Source organism: Dendrobates tinctorius, unplaced genomic scaffold (assembly GCF_039654945.1).
Source record: "Dendrobates tinctorius isolate UK_male_01 unplaced genomic scaffold, ASM3965494v1 ptg000016l, whole genome shotgun sequence".
NCBI lineage: Eukaryota > Metazoa > Chordata > Amphibia > Anura > Dendrobatidae > Dendrobates > Dendrobates tinctorius.
The window spans coordinates 32,614,558-32,633,343 of NW_027361684.1; the positions used below are offsets into that span (position 1 = coordinate 32,614,558).

At 43.6% G+C, this 18,786-nt stretch overlaps 1 protein-coding gene across 3 annotated transcripts in view; it reads left to right on the plus strand.

The window, feature by feature from the left end:
- CUX1 (cut like homeobox 1) overlaps nucleotides 1-18,786 on the plus strand; it is a 441,317-nt gene that overhangs the window by 272,226 nt on the left and 150,305 nt on the right. The window contains exons 16-18 of one of the 3 annotated variants that reach the window (XM_073565621.1): nucleotides 2,479-2,544; nucleotides 7,811-7,912; nucleotides 11,468-12,297. The exons of 1 other annotated variant lie outside the window; for it this stretch is intronic. In XM_073565621.1, coding sequence (XP_073421722.1) covers nucleotides 2,479-2,544; nucleotides 7,811-7,912; nucleotides 11,468-12,297 — 998 coding nt within the window. The remainder of the gene's footprint in view (nucleotides 1-2,478; nucleotides 2,545-7,810; nucleotides 7,913-11,467; nucleotides 12,298-18,786) is intronic. One more of the 3 variants, XM_073565622.1, reaches the window with a different exon arrangement.

Sequence of the window (18,786 nt, forward strand, 5' to 3'; positions counted from 1 at the left end):
CCATGGCCGATGTGCCTTTGCCACCATGCACATCCAGTTTATACACTTTAGCGCTGTCAGTGCGTCTGTTCATCGAGCTACATTTTAGGCTTAGCATGCGAGGCGTCCTAATGCGAGCTGATGACATGTCTCTGGGACGAGTAAGTAAATCCGCACAGGATACAGGAGCCGGAGAGTCCGAAGACACAGTCATACTTAATTGTGCAAGTATTTTCTGCTTCTGCGGTATTTGGCACCCTCGTTATCTGGCTTCTGGATTTGTCCAACTCTGTAATAATGACAGGATAATACTGACACGATCTATCCTACAGATGTAGCAGAGACCAATTTCACTTTAAACAGATTTTTTTTTTCCTTTGTGCAGTGAAAATTTAGTCTAAGTATAGAAAACCTCAGTGGTATCCAACTATGATAAGGTGTATCAGATGGCAAGGTCAGCTCTGCTGCATCTGTATAGACGTCCTTTCATGGTGATTTGCTGGGTTAGCGAAATAAAGGTGGCCATACGCTTTTCAGCTAGCAGCTCATCCTACCTGTTTCCCCACATTGATAGCACAAGTGTTCTCAATGGAGAGAAGGGTCCAGGATGTAGGAAAAACTCCTGCCAGTGATTTATCCACCCTGAGAGCAAAAACATTGGACATGTTAAAATACAAGTGTCCGATCCGTCTTTCCCCTGACATCTGCCATTGTAGGAGAGTTGTGCCCCCTATACACATTAGATGGCTCCTGCTGATATCTGTCAGTTCGGCCACATTTTTCTAATGAGTGGGGTCACCTTAAAGGGAGGCGATCATCAGAAAATGACCTATTGTTTTATGCAGGGTTTTTTTGTTAAATGTATTTCTAAAAAAATTTGGATTATTTTTTTTGTTAACATCGCAATCTATTAAAAATTAGAATGTTGTAATTTTCACACTGGGGCTTTTTTTTTTTTTTTTTTAAACTTCCAGGTGTTTCAGGAAATAACACATGTACATAGCCATAATTGTCAGACCCTGACCCTATGATTTGTATTGTAGCATCTAATGGGCATGTGCAAAGGACATTGTGAGGGAGTGGGCAGGGGCAGGTGTGATATCGCCTATTGTGATTGGTGGGTCATGTGTTGTCAGCTGTGCATATTGGTGTTACCTGTGATTGTAATCCTGCATGTGATGATAAGGAACCTGCTGAAAACTCTTCCTATTAGGACAGGAATCCTAAATGTAAAAAAGCCACAGTGGACAGTGAATCGTGTGTGTGTGTGTGTGTGTGTGTGTGTGTGTGTGTGTGTATATATATATATATATATATATATATATATATATATATATATATATATATATATATATATATATACATACACATACACACAAGAAAGGAGGCCGAACCCTCAAAATAGTGAAAAAATAAGGATCCTTTGTTCTCCAAAACTAGCTACGTTTCGGCTCGCTCTATGAGCAATCTATGAAAGACTCCATAGAGAAAGCTGAAGCGTATCTGATGTTGGTAAATAGAGGACCCTTATTTTTCACTATGTTGGATGTGCTGCTTCCTTTTTTAGATTTTTATGTCTTTGATAGGAAGCTTTGCCAGTTTTATTAGGTAAGTTTTGCACCAATTTAGACAGTGCTGCTGTTTATCTGGATTTTTATATGTATTTTTTTTATCATTTCTTGAATGTGTAAATAAAAGGGCTAATCGTTTATTTTTATCAACTAACAAAATGTAAAGTGAATGAACAAAAGAGAAATTGGATCAAAGCTCTTTTTGGTGTACCCATCCTTTGCTTTTAAAACCGCATCAGTTCTTCTATCTCCACTTGTACATACGGTAGTTATTGAAGGATCTCTGCAGGGAGGTTGCTCCAAACATCTTGGGGAACTCACCACAGATCTTCTGTAGATGGAGGCTTGTGCAAATCCTTCTGTCTCTTCATGTAATGCCAGACAGACCCCAATGAGATCAGGGCACTGTGGGGGCCATATCATTATTAAATTTCTTTTTAGTTCATTCACTTTGCATTTTGTTAATTGATAAAACTAAACCATTAACACTCCTATTTTTGAAAGCATACTTGCGTTGCAGCATTTTTCCACACCTGCCTACAACTTTTGCATAGTACTGTACATGTAACACAAAATCGTGATTTATACAATAGGTCATTATCTGATGGTAACTTCCCTTTAAATCGAAACCTAAAGTTAGATATTACTTCCTAAACCACCCCATAAGAATGAAATGTAGTCTCTGGCTGGCTGCTATGGACCACAGGATCACTTTTGGATGGAGGAGTCCAGCGTGCTCCCCATGCTTATACCATGCTGTGTAAATGACATGCCTGTATAGAGGAATCCTCGGGATCTGTGGGTAACTTCTCCACCATCTATCCACCAACATTAGATTTTCCATCACTTCATGTACTTTGGCCCATGACATTACAAGGCTGACATCCCCCCCGATTGTTTTGTTCTTACCAAACTTGTTTTTCAACAGAGAATCCAGGCCAGAACCTGAACAGACTATTTCAGGAAGTACCGAAAAGAAGAAATGGGTCTGAAGGTACGTGACAAGCAGGTGTCTCTGTGTTTGTAGCCAGCCGTTCTGCTTTCACTCTGCTCTGTGTAGTCAGACTGTGGCATTTGATTCTGGCCTGGAATCTGATAGAAAAACAGCTGTAGTAAGTATAAAACACGGGCGCGCACACCGGAGTGTTAGGTATCAGGACACTTATGAGGCGACCTGTATTCTAGGTCAGAACAATAGCCATGGGGCGAGAAAGAGAAACAAAAAGTACCAGGCATCGAAGATGTTTCTCTGTTTTGCTAGATTGTGTTGTATCAGGTCAGGATGTTCCAATTATGAAATCACTTGCATAATTCTAATCTCATTACATTTATAGTAATTTGCTCTATAAAGGGTTAAAGGAAATACTGTAATTGATGACGGTAAACCTGAAATCTCTCCCAGACTGTCAATGTGCAGTATTTTTTATGCATGTGCTTGAATCAAACAGTCTTGTACAAATCCTGCAGTGAACTCTGGTTACTCTCTCTTGATCTGTTTACGTTTTAGCTGGGGATTGGCTGAGGAATAGGACATAGTTGAGGATCTGTGTCTTCCAAATGCAGACAGGTGGTGGCGGGGAGGTTTCTGCTGCAGCCAGTTGTCTTATGGCTACACACAGGACAGTGAAGTGGAGGGGGGATTTCTGCTGCAGCCAGTTGTGTTACAGCCACACACAGAAACGTGAAAAGGAGGCGTGGGGAGGTTTCTGCTGCAGCCAGTTGTGTTACAGCCACACACAGAAACGTGAAAAGGAGGCGTGGGGAGGTTTCTGCTGCAGCCAGTTGTGTTACAGCCACACACAGGACAGTGAAGATGATGAGTGGGGAGGTTTCTGCTGCAGCCAGTTGTCTTATGGCTACACACAGGACAGTGAAGATGATGAGTGGGGAGGTTTCTGCTGCAGCCAGTTGTCTTATGGCTACACACAGGACAGTGAAGATGATGAGTGGGGAGGTTTCTGCTGCAGCCAGTTGTCTTATGACTACACACAGGACAGTGAAGTGGAGGGGGGATTTCTGCTGCAGTCAGTTGTGTTACAGCCACACACAGGACAGTGAAGATGATGAGTGGGGAGGTTTCTGCTGCAGCCAGTTGTCTTATGGCTACACACAGGACAGTGAAGTGGAGGGGGGATTTCTGCTGCAGTCAGTTGTGTTACAGCCACACACAGGACAGTGAAGATGATGAGTGGGGAGGTTTCTGCTGCAGCCAGTTTTCTTATTGCCACACACAGAAACGTGAAAAGGAGGCGTGGGGAGGTTTCTGCTGCAGCCAGTTGTGTTACAGCCACACACAGGACAGTGAAGATGATGAGTGGGGAGGTTTCTGCTGCAGGCGTTTGTCTTACAGTCATACACACGACAGTGAAGAGGAAGGGGAGACTTCTGCTGCCTCCAGTTGTCTTATCACCACATACAGAGGAAGAGGAGGAGTAAATTTCTTTATATATTTCTCAATTTTAAAGAGAATCTGTCACCACATTTGACCTATTTAAACTACCTACCTGTATGCCTCATATCAGATGCCTTATTGTTGATAAATCATCTATTATCACTTTATATAAGTGACGTCTTCCAGTCCCTCCAGAGATTAATCTACATGAACGGGAGTTACCAGTGTGATGTGTAATGGTTCCTAATGTGATATCTGATGGCCCATCTGACACATCTGCAGGTTCCTCTCCGCTTACACCTCACAGGCAGCAGGGTGTAATATTGCTGCAATACAGCAGAGCTCAGAGAGCAGCAGAAAATGTGTTTGCAAGAAGACAAATTTAATTTCTCCTGTTCTGTGTTAGTTACTTGTCTCACACTGGGAACTCCTCTTCATGTAGAATAATCTCTGGAGGCAGAGTTATCTTCCAGACAGCGTCCTCCCCAGAGCCTGGAAGAGGTCATTTATATAAAGTGATAAAAGGTTTATCAACAACAACACATTTGATATGAGACACACCGATATTACTCTCCCCAGCATTCTATAGCCTGTATGCCCATATTAATAGTCTAGACAGGTCAAATATGCTGACAGATTCCCTTTTAACTAATAGGAAACAAAAGGAAAGACGGAGATTGAGAGGAGAGGATTTTTCTCTTTAGTATATTTTGTGTGTTTATTGTTCCTGTAATTTAGGGAAATCACACAGATTTAATTTTGATTGTTGGAACATTGATTTGCGTTTCCATCCAAGCAAGTAAATGTAATGCTTAGTTCTGCTATACTATCTGGGACGTCATTTGGTTGCAAACGAAATTGACAACATTCATTTAATTATCACCCCCTGTGGGTTAATTATGTCTATTGTCAGTGGCACAGGAATAATGGGTGCTGAGGTTTCAGTTACATATGGATCCTGGTGCTTGAGGGGGGGGGGGCACATTAGAGGAAAGCGGCGTTATAAATGGCCGATGGCAGTGGTAAAGATAATCCTGATCCAGAGTTTACGGTGGGGCCTTCGAGCCTTTTAAACCTCACTTTGTTTTATGTGCAAATGTTCTCGAGTATCCTGTTGATGTTGCAGGGTTCTCAAAGAGAAACGCTGGTGGTAGAATGAATGAATGAACGCTGCGGGTGTATTCTGCGCTGCACGGGGTAGATATATTCTGCCTATAGATTCTCTGCTGGATTTCATATTTACATAGTGAAAGACGTTCCCGCAATAATTCCAGTATTATCTCCTATGCATTCAGCTCAAAGCATAGAATTAATTTTCTGTCTGCTTGTCATAGCACTGCCCTATGCAGCGGATCCTTTTTTACATTCAGTTAATGTGCTGACAATACAGTAACATTAAGAAATATGTGAAGGCAACAATAAGCTGTAATTTAAATATGTGTTTGTCAGCACTCTCCTCGCAGCTAGCTGCTTGGGTAAATGGTATATGCTCGCCCTCCCCTGATAATGTGCCCATTTGTTAATGATAAAAACTCAGAAGGAGCTGATATATCATTTACAATTAGCTGGATTTTTCTTACAAACGACCAATTGCAAACATCGGTGTTTACCTTAATGGGGTTATCCGGGACCTCAAAATTAATGGCCTGTCCTTAGATAGACCATCAGAGGGGTGGGAGTCAGACTCTAGGTGTACTCCTGCTGATTAGTAGATTACAGGGGCCAGAACACCATATCCCTTTCATTGTTTATTAGACAGTGCTATATTTCCACTAGTGGCTGTAACTGGTATTACATGTGAGTTTAGCACCTGATACAGCCATGGCTAGAAGTACGGAGCTGTACCTGTACTTCAATAAGCCATGTGGCCCTTTAAAAAGTTTGTTGATTAAAGAAAGACCCCCCTGATTTAATATTGATTATTTATTCTCTGTTGGCCCCATTAAGTATGTATATATAGAGCAGTCAGGAACCCTCCTGCAGGCGACTTTCCTGCTTCCGGTGTCACCTCGACAGAGCAGTTGTGTTGTTACCGCTCTTTCTCTGTCGACGGGGTGTCACTGCCGATGTCTTGTTGATTGACGTCCGGCTCAGCCTAACACAGCGAACAGCCAGCTGTCAATTAACATGATGTCAGCAGTGATGCACATCGACAGAGCAGAAGAAAAGGAACTTCTGCTCTATCAACATGACGTCACCAGAAGGAGGAGAATCGCCGGTAGGGGGAGATCTGTGACCGCTCCGAGCCGGGGAAAAATCGCTGCAGGGCACCAAAGGCAGGTAGGTAGCAAATACCTGCCGATAAGTGCTTAGCCCTGAAAAAAAAGAGCCCCTGATAATCCCTTTAAAGGGCTTTTCTCGTTACATTAACCCTGATCATGTGTACTAGTAAATACCTATATAGAACGTCCTATAACAGTACTCACTGATCGGGGAGAGATTTGTGGGGCAATGTCCTGGTGATGATTGGGCCAGCGTCAGTAAAGAAAGGGGCTGTGGTCTTGAAAGAATCCCATAAATAAGGTTTTGTTGGTGCGAGAAATCCATGTGTTTGGTTTTCTGGGGTTGCATTTGCTCACGGATACATTATAGCGAGCCTTGTATACACAGAGAGCGCTGTATGGAATTGCATGTATGTATATACCGTACACACCCACAAACAGCCATACATCCTAGTCTTTAGATTATAGCCTAGTCTAACTTCTGGGGTGCTAATTTAAAGGGAGTCTTGTCAGTCTAAAATAACTGTTGGAACCAAGCACTGACAGCCGGAGCGCCCCGGCATGGCCGAGCAGCTCAATGTACCTTCCCACCTTCTTATTTTGCATCTGTTTCTACTTGTCTCATCCTTGATTGACAGCTCTGGCTTTAAAAAAGCCAAAAAAAGGGTAGAAATGCAAAGAAGCAAGTAGATGGAAGGTGCACTGAACTGTTGGCTACACCGAGGGTGCACAGAGCGCTTGTGCTTGGTTTGTACAGTCATTTTCTGCTGACAGAAAACTTCAATTATTTCAATCCAGGTTTGGATCCTATTAATATGCATTGGGTTTTTAATAGTCTATGACAAGATAGTCCCGACCAGTCGGATATTGGGCCGGTGCACCCCATAAAGCTGATATTAGTAGCAACCCTAGACCTGAAACCTGCCAGGCTACTGGTTGTCATTGGTCTGAGCAGGGTAACAGAGGTAGATTGTGTGAAGTGCCTGGTCCGACTTTTGGTCCGCTCCCGTTATTGCGAGTCAGCGATATCCGCACTACAAGTTACGGGATGCCCTGACTCCTCTGCATGTCATCCGTCTGCACAAACCACATGATTAGTGCTGCACCTTGGCGCTGCCATGCCAGGAAGATCTACGATTACACCTCATTAGCATTTCCAGCAGAGTCTAAACCAGGCATGGCTAAAAATAGTTTCTGACTTGATCGAAACTTGGCAAACAAATTTTCCAGTCTGGCCAAATATCCTGCATTTGTTGATGTGTTCAATATCCTGTTTCCAACAAACTTCAGTTTGGAGAGAGAAAAGCACTTAGGCGGTAATCGACTCAGCGTGATTGACAGCTCTCTTATAAAGCTATGGCAGTGTGATGTGTATAAAGTATGGCCGCACTGCACATGACGGAAAGTGAGGAGTGATGTTACACAAGGACAGAGAATGAGGTGGTAATTCATAGACATTTCCTGCAAGTGTGTAAGCCCCGAGGATCAGGACGGGAGATGGTCAATAATCAATACACTACAAGGCCAAGAAGTATCCGGCTGTCACTCACACATCTGGGTTACTTGCCTTCACCTCTTTGCCGTGTTGTCCTGTTTTACGTCCATTATCTAAATGTCGTGTTATTTTGCTGATATTGTCACTCTAGGAAATATTACTACACGGATCAGAACCTCAGAGACGGGCTCAGATGAAGCCATCAAGTCTATTCTAGAGCAAGCCAAAAGAGAGCTGCAGGTGCTGAAGACTGGTGAGTTTACCCTCAGTTCTCGCAATTTAAGTGTCCAAAATTTAGCACGTTTTATTTATATATCATACATTTGCCCGCCAAGCCTGACTAACATCTGCAGCTTGTAGTAGCCCTGCAGCAGAATGGAGGGACACTGAGGAGCTGTCAGTCAGGATGTAGGTAGGGGCAGAATACACTTGGACTCGCGAGCTTTCTCACACACGATATGATCACTTTATTATCAGGATTGCATGGTCATTGTGACCTGGTTCATCAAAGTATGTACACCAGTCTCATAAGGTCCAAGATCTATTTCATTATGTATGCAGTTTGTACTATAGTGACAGGTCCACTTTAAGCTTCCACTATGCACTCCCTTTCCCTTTCATGTTAAAGTGCTATTTAAAATATATGTAGATCTATTTAGAGTAAATGACCCATTAATATACAGGTGAAGGTAGTGCATGGGATAAGCTTAACCCCTTCACGCTGCTGCTAATTTCCATTTTTGTGTTTTCTGTTTTTTCATCACCTTCTTCCCAGAGCCATAACTCTCTTACTGTTCTGTCCATATAGAAACAAGGGCTTGTTTTTTGCGGGACGAGTTGTACTTTTGAATGAAATCATTCATTTTACCCCATAGTGTACTGGAAAATGGGAAAAACATTCCAAGTGCTGTGAAATTGTAAAAAAAAACCCACAATTGTAAGGCTGGTTTCACATTAGCATTTTTTAGCGCAGCGCATCGTGCGCGTGCATGCGCCATGCTCCCCTATGTTTAACATGGCAGGCGCATGGTCTAGCGTTTCACACGTTCATATGCATTTTCGTGCGCATGCGGTTTTTTTGTAGTGTGCGCCTAGGTGCGCCTGACGCAACCTGTTGCATTTTTGGGTCCGTCCAACGGTGTAAAAAAAAAAAACGCATGCGCACGGAATGTGCACAGAATGCGCAAAAATAACACATTACAGTCTATGGGAGAGCAGGCATGCGCACGCCTGCGTTTGAAATCGCATACATTTTAAGAGTTAACATGGCTAGAAACTGGTTAAAACGCATGCGCATGATGCGTTTTTGCATGCGTTTGTATTGCACATGAAGCACAGTGCTAAAAAACGCTAATGTGAAACTAACCGAACAGTGTTTTTTGGGAATTGTTTTTACAGTCTACATTATATAGTAAAAATGACCTCAAAATATGATTCTCCTCATCAATACGATTACGGCGATACCAAACCTGTCCAGATGTTTTATTATTTTAGTAGTGAAAAAAAAAAATCAGAAGTTTGTAAAGAAAATAATTTTGGGGGTTGTGTCACCATTTTCCGAGATCATGACATTTTTATTTTTTGGCTAATGGAGCTGGCTGTTTTTCAGGGCGAGACGACATTTTTTATTAATACCATTTTGAGATAGATGTGACTTTTTGATCGCTTGTTACAGCCTTTTTTGTGGAATTGCAGTGACCAAAAAAAATATAACTTGGCATTTTTTTTTTTTTGCCTTTTCGGTGTTTACCAATTTGATAATTGTTTTTATAGTTTTTATATTTTGATCTGACTTTCCTGAACGAAGCGACAATACTACATGTGTGTATATACTGTATGTATATATATAATATCTGGTTAGCCAAAAGCCAGTAGTGGAACAGTCAGAAGAAAAGTATAATAGAAACACGTCACCACCTCTGTATTTATCACCCACTCCTGGTTTTGGCTTATAAATACTGACCAAATACTGAACGAATAGCCTTAGGCTATGTGCACACGCTGCGGTTTTTGCTGCGGTTTCGCTGCGGTTTTGGTCGCAGCAGAACTGCAGCAGTCCTGCAGACAGTGTATAGTAGCATGTTATCCTATGTGATTTACATTCTGCTGTGCACATGCTGCGGATTTTTAACTGCGGAAAAGCTGTGGTTTTGAATCCGCAGAAAGAAATGACATGTCAATTGTTTCTGCGGATTCTGCTGCGGTTTGCCACCTATTCCATTGTCCAGGTAGCAAACCGCAGGGCAAAACCGCTGGCCAATCCGCAGGTAAAACCGCAGGTCATTTTACCTGCGGTTCCGCAGATAAGAATCCGCAGACCAATCCGCAGCGTGTGCACATAACCTTATTGTTAGTATCGCTGCATATAGCCACAGGTAGGGTTTCAAAGGCTCTCCAGTATGACAGGCATGGGGGTCATCAGTTGACCCTCGGCTGTGATGACAGCGCATCGGTCACCTACGATCACGTCACATGTGCGCCGATGGGCGGAGAGAATGACAGCGGCATTTAAAATGGTTAACAATGGCGGGCAAAGCACAGCTCCATCCACGATTGTAAGCGGCAGGTCCTGGCTAAAAGCTGGCTCCGCTACGGGAGCCGTTCCATACTCCCGCCTCCGACATGCGCCGTACATGTACGGCAGATGTCGTGAAGGGGTTAAAGTGAATCTGTCACAAACTTCATACCTTACAAAATAGGTCTTGGACCTCATGAGATTGGTGTACTTGCTTTGATAAACCTTTGTCTCAATGGCCATGTAATCCTGATAATAAATTGATAATTTCATGGGTCCAGCATAAGAGTAAGCGTGCTCATGAAGTGTATTCGGTCTCTGCCCACCCGAACTGACTGACAGCTCCTCAGTGTCCTTCCTCTCTGCTGCTGAGAGTTCAGTACAAGCTGCAGTTGTCAGTTAGGCTTGATGTGCAAACATTGAATTCTAGCTCCTAAAATAATCGTATCTTTTTTTAAGCTGCCTAAAGTAAACCTTTTAATTATTTTTAATCTAAATAATTAGACATTTATGTGGTAAATCATTCTGACTGTTTATGAACTTATCACACACTGCATTGATTCTAGGAGCATTTCTACACTCTCTCCAGTCAGAATTTCTAATGTAAAGGGACTTCTGTGTAGATTCCTGGTGTCCGAGGTTGGCTTTACACGTCCGAGTTGCCAATAGCATGTCCAGACAGTGACTTCTGTGGTGGCAGCGGGTCTCCTGACCTGAGCTCAACCACTTCATAGTCTCATACAGCATGAGGCTGTTACATTAATCAGGAGACCCGCTGCTGGTCTGGAAATACCTGTTCTTACATCTATGAAACATTTCTCAGTAAAGTGACTGTCGTCCCCTTTCAGAAAATCCTTTTTTTTCTCAAGCTGCAGATTGTTATTTTAATAAAAATTGTCTTCACACACCCTCCCCGGTCCAGCACTGAGTGTCCACCAAGGCGCCTGGTGTCAGTCATTAACTGCAGCGCTGACGGCACATGAACAGCGCAGCAGCCAATCACTGATCTCAGAGGTGTTGATTGGCTGAGATGCCATCTATGTGGCATCAGCGCTGCAGCCAATAACTGTCAGTAGCGGTGGAGACTCAGTAATGGACCTAGACATGGTGAGTAAGTGCGGTTTGCCTTTTTTAGTGCAAACTGCGTCCGAGGATCAGGATTTTCTCAAAGGGCACAAGCCCTTTAACATCAAATATCCCATGGATGCAATATAGCTTTGTCTCATAATTAGTGTTCATTGCATAGTACAATTGTTTTTTTCTCATCTTTCTCCTTGCACTTTGCCTTTGCAGTTGAGCCGGCTCAGCCGCCTTCAGCATCCAGCAGTGGTAATTCTGATGACACTATCCGGTCCATCCTCCAACAAGCACGGCGAGAGATGGAGGCCCAGCAGGCTGCTTTTGAACCTGCCTTAAAGACGGCATCTTTATCCCAAGCTGACCTTGCCATCCTCTCTCCAAAAATTATTTCCACCACTGCGGTCTCTTCTCTGTCTACTTACTCTCCTCTAACCATGTCCCTGAAGAAACATACGTCTGTCTTAGACTCTGGTATCTCTACCTTACAAAACCTCTCTGTTGTCAAAAAAGAACCCCAGGAGACATCAGTGTTAGAAATTCATGGCATGTCAGAATCAACGCCGGGCATACTGAGGCATGTCAAAAATGAGCTGGGACGAGGTAGCGTTTGGAAAGACCATTGGTGGAACACTGTTCAGCATGATCGGAGAAGCACTGCCCCAGCGGAAGACCCCAAACCAGAGGAGACCAACTGCACAAAGGAAAAACTTGTCAATCAGAATAGATCAGAACGGAACCAGCTCCAGGGACCATCATCTTCATCAGATTACTGGAAAGAGTGGCCAAATGCAGAATCCCCCTACTCGCAAAGCTCTGAAATTAGCATGACCGGAGCCAGCCGTAGTGAGACGCCGCAAAACAGTCCACTGCCTTCTTCTCCTGTGGTCTCCATAGCCAAGCCAAGCAAACCGACAGTCCCTCCGCTGACGCCAGAGCAGTACGAGGTTTACATGTACCAAGAGGTGGACACAATCGAGCTGACGCGTCAAGTAAAAGAGAAGCTTGCAAAAAACGGAATTTGCCAAAGGATATTTGGTGAAAAGGTAACCACCATGTCCATTATTTTCCCGTACCTTCACTATTACAATGTTTCTATTTATTACCTGTAAAGCTTTCCAAAGGAAATCTTGGCTCAGGTCTCCGCTCCAAAGCTGTTCTTGATATAGTCATTGCTTGATTTGTCTTGATTTGGGCACACGCTAGTAAATCATACAATGCGGCCGCTCAGAGCCCGTTTTGGCAGAAGGTAGATGTTGTTCCTGGACTGTCAAAACGTGTACTTGACACAGATACGATAAATAAATGTTAGCGTTGGCACAGGACAACACAGCCAGACTGAAAATTTGCTGAAAGATGTTTTTTTTTTTTTTTTTTTTTTTTTTTTTAGTGAGCACAGTTTTTTTTCTAAGCCCACAGACTCCTAGATAACATTGTCTATAAATGTCCCAGAGCATGCAAGGTGGCGCCCCCTGTCTGTCACAGCCAAGATCCACGGCAGCCAACGCTAATGTTATGCAGTATTAACAGAATATATCAGCCAGTGAAAGAAATACGTTAATAATTCTGAATTCTTAACAGTTCTTGGATCATTATTTTTTAAAGTGACTTTCGGGTAGGGGGGTCAGCTGAGGAATGCCAAATATGTCACCAGGCAGATGGCTGCAGTGCTATTCCATATATTCCAGACAGATGGGAGAACTACTACCTACTAGAGCATGCTCTTGTATGTTTATTGGCCACTTTTGGGCCAATTATTTATTTTATTTTTTTCTACTTATATGCATGCTTTCAGGTGAAAAAATCATTTTTGTAATTGGGTGTTGTTAAAAATGTTGCAGTGTTTGCCTTCTACAGCCTCCTGAGTTATCTGTGAATCCATCAGTGAGCTTATTCTGGCAGTCTTATGGGAGAGTTTTTAGATCTTTTGTCTGTCTTTTTCTATGCTCGTCTTTATGACCACAGACCACATCAAAGTTGAAAGAGCAGGGAAACACAGAACCTGTAAAGGCCAAGCTGTGCAAAATGTTTAATGAAGCCCAATTGCAAAACTTATTTTTAAACGGTACCTTTCACTAGCATCACCTGACACACGAACCCATGCTGGAGTAAGGTGGATATTTAGGCAGCTCTAATTTAGGTCCTCAAAAGGCCAACTTTAGGCTCATGTGTATTGAGGCCTCAAATCCACTCGTGTTCCCTCAGTTCTTTCCCAAATATGTCCTGTATTAGAGATGCTATTCTCAGCACATTTGATTTCTATGCTTCTTGTCCCTGCATGGCCTACAACTCGATCTGCACTAAAAAGCTCGAAATGTATATTTGTTTAAAGAGAATGTATGTCTGTCTTTTGCTACCCCATCTGAGAACCGCATGATGTAGGGGCAGAGACCAGTGGCATAGCTAGACTCCAATGAGCCCCAGTGCATATTTTGGGCCGGGGCTCCCCACATGCCCGCAACCGCTTGTTGGTCAAATGTTTGGGCCCTTGTAGCGTACTAAATCCTATAAGGACATATGAGTTGCTCTGCACTACCATTATGTAGTAAATGCCCCCCATCTTGGGCTCTTCTTGGTAAATGTCCTCCATCCTGGAATATATGACCTCCATCCTGGTATATATATATTCCCCTTCCTGGTATATATATTCCCCATCCTGGTACATATATATTCCACATCCTGGTATATATATATTCCACATCCTGGTATATATATATTCCACATCCTGGTATATATATATTCCACATCCTGGTATATATATATTCCACATCCTGGTATATATATATTCCCCGTCCTGGTATATATATTCCCCATCCTGGTATATATATTCCACATCCTGGTACATATATATTCCACATCCTGGTACATATATATTCCACATCCTGGTATATATATATTCCACATCCTGGTATATATATATTCCACATCCTGGTATATATATATTCCCCGTCCTGGTATATATATTCCCCATCCTGGTATATATATTCCCCATCCTGGTATATATATATATTCCACATCCTGGTATATATATATATTCCACATCCTGGTATATATATATATTCCACATCCTGGTATATATATATATTCCACATCCTGGTATATATATATATATATTCCACATCCTGGTATATATATATATATATTCCACATCCTGGTACATATATATTCCACATCCTGGTATATATATATTCCACATCCTGGTATATATATATTCCACATCCTGGTATATATATATTCCACATCCTGGTATATATATATTCCACATCCTGGTATATATATATTCCCCGTCCTGGTATATATATTCCCCATCCTGGTATATATATATATATATTCCACATCCTGGTATATATATATATTCCACATCCTGGTATATATATATATTCCACATCCTGGTATATATATATATATTCCACATCCTGGTATATATATATATATATATATTCCACATCCTGGTATATATATATATATATATATTCCACATCCTGGTATATATATATATATATATATATATTCCACATCCTGGTATATATATATATATTCCACATCCTGGTATATATATATATATTCCACATCCTGGTGTATATATATATATATATATATATATATATATATATATATATATATTCCACATCCTGGTGTATGTATGTATATATATATATATATATATATATATATATATATATATATATATATATATATATATATATATATATATATTCCACATCCTGGTATATATATATATATATATATTCCACATCCTGATATATATATATATATATATATATATTCCACATCCTGGTATATGTATGTATATATATATATATATATTCCACATCCTGGTATATATATATATATATATATATATATATATTCCACATCCTGGTATATATATATATATATATATATATATATATATATATATATATATATATATATATATATATATATATATATATATATATATATATATATATTCCACATCCTGGTATATATATATATATATATATATATATATATATATATATATATATATATATATATATATATATATATTCCACATCCTGGTATATATATATATATATATTCCACATCCTGGTATATATATATATATATATTCCACATCCTGGTATATATATATATATATTCCACATCCTGGTATATATATATATATATATTCCACATCCTGGTATATATATATATATATATTCCACATCCTGGTATATATATATTCCACATCCTGATATATATATATATTCCACATCCTGGTATATATATATATATATATATATATATATATATATATATATATATATATATATATATTCCACATCCTGATATATATATATTCCACATCCTGATATATATATATATATATTCCACATCCTGGTGTGTGTGTGTGTGTGTGTATATGTATATATATATATATATATTTTCCACATCCTGGTATATACAGTATATTTCTCGTTCGCCTTATTGGGGGACACAGAGACCATGGGTGTATGCTGCTGCCACTAGGAGGCTGACACTATGCACAAAAAAAGGTTAGCTCCTCCTCCGCAGTGTACACCCCACCGACCGGCAGGAAGTTCCTCAGTTTAGCTTAGTGTCAGTAGGAGGTGGACACGGGTCTTTTATTAGACCCCTATCTACCTCGTCGTGCGTCGTTCCTTTACAGGTTTCGGAGGGATACGGAGTGAACAGTCACATCCGTACTCCCACAAAGAGACTATGAGTACGGCGTGTACTGCCACCCCGTATCCTCATAGGTCTCCGCGGCAGGACCAGGAGCCTCGCACAGGTGCGTGCCAGCTATACGGACGGTCCTTGCCCCCCGCCTCCCACCATCTCGCCTACCAGAGCCTGACGGTTGGACGAGGCGTGGATTCCATAAAGACGACAGACAGCGTGGGTTTCTCAGGTACCTTTATTGTGGCCCCCGGCCAGGGTGAGTATGCGGTCTAGCGGTCCCCCGGCGTTTTCATCCTAAGGCGGTCGCCAGGGGACCACGGTAGGGCCTGCGCGCCCGCTTCTCCCCACGGTCGCCGCATCCATGAAGGCCCCTGTTCTTTCGGGCCTTGTTCTGCGCCCCCCCCCCCCCCCCGTTTTTTCTTCATCAGGCAGGGGTATACAGGGGTCGGGCTGTGGGAAGCAGGGACGCGGCCCGGGGTTGCGGCCCGGTGTTGCGGCGCGTCTTCCGCGCCGACCCCCTGCTGACAGGCGGCCGGCGCTATTAATTTAGGCCCCGGCTTCATCTCGGGCCTACCGCTGCGTCGTGGCCACGCCCCCTGCCCCTTTCTTCTAAGCGGGCTTCTTTCCCGCCCGTCCTAGGCCTTCCCAGCCCCCTTGCCTCACACCAGCCTGCTATTGGACAGCGGGCGGTGCTAAGGGGATCTCTGCGGCAAGCTCCGCCCTTCTCCCTCTGGCAGCGCGCCCTTTCCCTGGTGGTCGCCATCTTCTCAGCCTGCCAGCCGGACCTCATTCCCTGCCGGATTTCGGTCGCTGGGCCTTTTTTCAGCCGGATTGGCCTGGCCTCATCCTGCAGCCAGATCAGAGAGCGTCGCCCTTGGGGACACCGGACCGTGAGTAGCTCTGCACCTGCAGACTGACACCCTTCTCTGCTTTCTGTCCCCCAACCGGCCGGCACTGCCTCTCTTTTCACTATGTCCAACGCTAAGTCTGATCGTGCCCGCTCTGCGTCCAGCCCGACGCCGCTCAGGAGCCATCCATAGCCCCAGGGGCGAGTGAGCCCCCCATGCCGGGTTGGGCCTTCTCTCAATCACAGTCAGTGGCAGACCTCATCAAGATGTCTCAGTCCCTAGTAGCCGTTCTGGACAAGTTGCCCTTGGGAGCTTCGGCGGGACCCAGCACGTCTCAGGACGTCCCATCTGAGCCAGCCAGCGGCAGTCGCAAGAGGCCCAGGCAGGACCTCCAGGCGGAGTCCTCCCCTCGTCCTACCTCACCCCATAGTCCCCAGCAGTCTCCCTCTCGGGCCTCCTCCCCCGAGTCAGGCGAAGCGCTTTCGGAATCGGAAGGGGTCTTAGAGCTGGATTCGGACCAGGATGCGAACATGAAGGTTACGGTGCAAAACCTCATTGCCGCGATTCACCATACCTTTGACATCGCTGACGCCCCTGCGAAATCCTCAGATCAGGAGGTTTCGTCCAGACGGGCGGAAACACCATCCAGGGTGTTTCCCTTCCATTCTGAGTTTGGAAAGATTTTTACAAAGGAGAGAGAAGATCCAACCAGACGCTTTCAAAGGGGAAAGCGTCTCGGCGTGCTGTACCCATTTGCTAAGAGCTCACGGACAACTGGGCCGCTTCTCCCTCGGTGGACCCTCCCGTGTCCAGACTTTCTAATAATTCGGTCCTTCCGCTGTCAGGTGTGGCGTCGCTAAAAGATTCTAATGATAGGATCATAGAATCTCTAGCAAAATCTGCCTTCGAAGCGGCATCAGCAGCGGTATGTCCAGTCTTTGTTTCTTCTTGGGCAGCAAGGGCCATATCCACTTGGGCAGATGACCTTCGGCAGGGCATTCTGGATAAGGCACGACCAGAGCATTTGGCCGATCTCGCCAATCAGATTTCCCATGCGGGGGATTATCTGCTTTCTGCCTCCTTGGATGCCGCATCTTGCGCAGTTCAGGCGTCAAGTAACATCGTGGCAATCCGACGTACAATTTGGCTCAAGGCCTGGCAGGCGGACTTGTCCTCTAAAAAGTCTCTGACCAATCTGCCTTTTCAGGGAGTGCGTCTCTTCAGATCACAATTGGATCAGATTATTAAGGACGCTACCGGAGGTACGAGTTCTCTTCTCCCCTCCAAGCCTCGCAGACCTCCTCCAAGGCGTCAGTTTCGTCCCTTTCGGACTTTCCGCCGTTTCAATACGGCGGAAAACCCTTCCAACCAGCAAAGGCCACAGGCACGTCAGGAAAGAAAGAAGGTTTCCTTCAGGCCCACTCCGTCCTGGCGGTCCCACTCTTCCCAGGGAAGACCGTCCAGATCTAGATCTGGACGGTCTACGTCCGCATGACTACCATCGGTCTCCCGTGGGTCCCTTCCAATTGGGAGGTCGACTTCTCTTCTTCAGCGACGTCTGGCTCGCCTCAGTAGAGGACGCTTGGGTCAGAGAGATTGTATCAACAGGATACAAAATAGAGTTCTTTTCTCTTCCACGGGATCGTTTCTTACAATCCCGTCCGCCGAGGGATCCGGCCTTGGTCCCGGGGTTCGGTTCGGCCATCGCCTCTTCTCAGTTCCGGGGTGATTGTGCCCGTTCCCGAATCGGAACGCTTCACAGGGTTTTATTCAGACCTGTTTGTGGTGCCGAAAAAGGACGGGACAGTTCGACCCATCTTGGATCTCAAGTTACTCAACAAGAGAGTTCGCCTTCGCCACTTCCGGATGGAGTCAGTTCGCTCGGTAATTGCTTCCATGGAGGAGCAGGAATTCATGGGTTCCATAGACATCCAAGATGCCTATCTACATGTGCCCATATTTCCCGGACATCAGAAGTTCCTGCGGTTTGCGATTCCT